At 42.5% G+C, this 3,398-nt stretch overlaps 1 protein-coding gene across 1 annotated transcript in view; it reads right to left on the bottom strand.

Annotated features, from left to right (window-relative positions):
• LOC106012741 (alanine--tRNA ligase, cytoplasmic) overlaps window positions 1-3,398 on the bottom strand; it is a gene marked incomplete at its 5' end in the record, with an annotated part of 10,805 nt that overhangs the window by 4,988 nt on the left and 2,419 nt on the right. Inside the window, one exon of the mRNA XM_013086561.2 lies at window positions 344-455. Within this exon, the coding sequence (XP_012942015.2) occupies window positions 344-455 (112 nt within the window). The remainder of the gene's footprint in view (window positions 1-343; window positions 456-3,398) is intronic.

Genomic DNA, 3,398 nt, shown 5'->3' with positions numbered 1-3,398 from the left:
TGTGTGTGTGTGTGTGTGTGTGTGTGTGTGTGTGTGTGTGTGTGTGTGTGTTGAGTGTGTATATGTGTTTCTGTATGAGAGAGAGAGAGCGAGAAAGAGAGAGAGAGCGAGAAAAAGAGAGAGAGAGAGAGAGAGAAAGAGAGAGAGAGAGGGAGAGAGAGAGAGAGAGAAAGAGAGAGAGAGAGGGAGAGAGAGAGAGAGAGAGAGAGAGAGAGAGAGAGAGAGAGAGAGAGAGAGAGAGAGAGAGAGAGAGAAATAGAGGTGTTAAATACACAAAGCACTCACAAAAACACAAACCCATGACATTCGAATACACTCTTCGCTCATCGACCATTCCACTCACCAGAGTTTCCACGACCTTTGACACCAGCCGCGGCAGCAGGACTCTGGGCTCTGTGTGAAACTGTCCCTGGCACAGTCTGATACACCGGTGGATGATGCCTCTCAGCTTGTGGCTGGGGAAAATAGGAAGCAGTAACAGCTTACATTGGGTGTATTTGTGAAGAAATTGGGTGTTATTGTGGAGAAAAAGGAAGCACTAACACCTACATACAAGGTGTATTTGTGGAAAAATTAGAAGCAGTTATAGCTTTATAGTTGGTGTATTTGTGGAGAAAGTAGAAGTAATAATAGTTTTGTACTGGGTATGTTTAAGGAGAAATTGAAAACAGTAACAGCTTTATATTGGGTGTGTGTTGAGAGAAATCGGAAACAGTAACAGCTTTATATTGAGTATATTTAGGAAAAAAATTGAAAGCAGTGGCTTTACGCTGTGCCTGTTTTAGTGAAACAATTTGAAGTTTAATATTCCTCGTGAAAAAATGAAGCTCTGTATACAAGTTGCATTTATTTGACGGTTGCAGAAAACACTCCTCAGTGTAAGATTGTTTGTGCAAAGATGTAGCTTTATACTGAATGAGTGTATCAAAGGAAAATTGTCAGGGAGTTGTGGCAAACATCCTTCAATGTCAGATTGTATGAAATAAAAGTGTAGCTTTCGGGAGAGTCACATGAGCAGAAAGTATCTGTCCAAATGTTGGGTCTTTATGAATACAGCTTTTAACTTTTATGTATTTTTAAAGTAAATCCCGAGCTAATGGTTTGCCCAAACCACAGAGCACGTGTGAAACAGTTCACAAAATCCATTTTTCACAGAACCACATAATTCAGGAGTTGTTAAGAGAAGTCAAAAGGAGAAAAATCTTTTGAGAGTTAGATGTTTTTAATAATGCTATGAATAATCAAAGCCCCCCCCCCACACACACACACACACAAGTGCCACCCATCAACCACCCACAACTCACCCCAGGTCTTGACCACTGGGCAGCAGACCATCACTTATGGCAACTGTGATCATCCGGGCGTGATCTGCTAATGTCCTATATGCCACATCCAGATGACTAGCGCTAGACTGGTACTCCACACAACTGCAAGTCTGAAGCAGAGTTTGTTTTAGTAGGTGCTTTACGCCACTCGCAACACTAAGAAGGTTATTTTGCTTAGTAAGGCACGAAGTATGGCAGTCCTGGGTTACTGGATTTAGAGAGTTCACATTAATCATTAAATAAAAGTATGCTTATAGGTAGCTGAGGACTGAGAGGAGTGAAAGAAGCTGGTTGCAAAATCTGCAGTGGTGCCCCTATGGTCAACCAGACTATGGGATAGGTGAAGGTGCATATGTTTATTATTGAACCAAACAAAAACCAACAGACAATGAGATCAAGAAAAGACGATGGCACAGGGTTGGGCACACTCATAGAAAAACTAGCCCACAATGCGACAAGGCAAAGCCTAAGATGGAATCCCTAAGGGAGGAGGAAGAAAGAAAGACCGACATCAATCTTCTGAGACCAAGATCTGGAGGCAGATCTCAGACAGATGGGACACAACTCAGCCATCTACACCGACAACAACACGCTCCACAGACAAGTACATCTTAAGACGACCCTCCAGGCTATTGCCGTACGGGTCACCCTGCACAGACCAATCACGATCTGCTCAGTTTACATCCCACCAAATTACCCCCTCAAAATAACCCAACTAAATGAATTAAAGTCCCAGCTCCCAAAACCCTTTATTTTACTAGGTGATTTCAATGCCCACAGCCCCCTTTGGGGAGACAAACCTATAGACCAGAAAGGTAAAATAATAGAAAACTTTTTATTTCAAAATAACATCTGTCTCTTAAATGATAAATCCCCAACTTACAGAAACAGAGCCACTTATGGCACTTCATCCCTTGACCTTACTTTTTGTACCCCTGAACTAGTCCCAGATCTTGAGTGGTCTGTGCTGGATGACCGTACGGACCATTTCCCAATTCTCCTCAAAAACAATAGCCTCCAAAACGACCCGATCCCAGAACGCTTCAACTTCAAAAAAGCCGACTGGGACGGGTTTGCAAATCAATGTTCCAAGATTCTTAATCCCAATTTCGACCACAACTACAATAAATTTCACGAAAAGCTCTTAGAAATATGCCACAATCACATTCCAAAAACAAAAACAAAACCCCGGAGGAACAAGATCTGGTTCTCTTGGGAGTGTGAGGAAGCAGTAAAGAAAAAGAAGGCGGCGTATCGAAGAGCCGTCAACAACACCACCATAGAAAATAAGATACTTTATTTAAAGGCTCGAGCTGAGGCACGTAGATGCCTCAGGGAGAGCAAAAGACAATCATTCCAAAAATACATCTCCAAAATCAACAGCCAGACACCACTCAATCAAGTTTTCCAAATTGCTAAAAAATTCTTAGGTAGACGCACAGACACCATTCGGCACGTCCAGAGGCCGGATGGAACAACAGCTGAAACACAAGTAGACATCGCAAACACAATAGCTACATCTTTAGCCAAAAACTCATCCCAAGCACACTTCGATCCACGAAACACGCTGACAGGTAAAGCTTGACAAAGGGACATTTTTTGCTACAACCTAAACAGCTTGCATTTTTTTTATAAGACAAGCCTAGACCAGGTATTTAGTGAGACTGCCCCTCACACAGAACAAAGTACAAAGCGAGTGATGGACAGCATTGGTACACCCAATTTTCTACGGACACATTGTCTAAGACTAAGACTAGGCGAGCGATATGTTTGGGAGGTGGCCGAAATGTCTTTTGATAGGTCACTCAAAAAAAATTTTTTGAAAGAAGGTTTCTCACAGGTGTTTGGGTGAGTGGTAGGTCCGATGTTTAGTTAGGCCTATGACGCACAACATGCGTGAAAGAACACTAGCTAGGTGTATAAGATTAAAGATTAGTCAAGTGATCAACTTTTATAATGTAGGCCTACTTGTTCAAAAGTCTTTCAGAATGTCTCTCTCTCTCTCTCTCTTCTGGTGCTGTGGCTTCATAAGCGGTCAGCGATGCCGACAGCACGCAGGAACTCAACACTCGC

Source organism: Aplysia californica, unplaced genomic scaffold, assembly GCF_000002075.1.
Source record: "Aplysia californica isolate F4 #8 unplaced genomic scaffold, AplCal3.0 scaffold00479, whole genome shotgun sequence".
Classification (NCBI taxonomy): Eukaryota; Metazoa; Mollusca; class Gastropoda; order Aplysiida; family Aplysiidae; genus Aplysia; species Aplysia californica.
The sequence above is the reverse complement of the archived record's forward strand: the minus strand, read 5'-3'. Positions and strand labels throughout refer to the sequence as shown.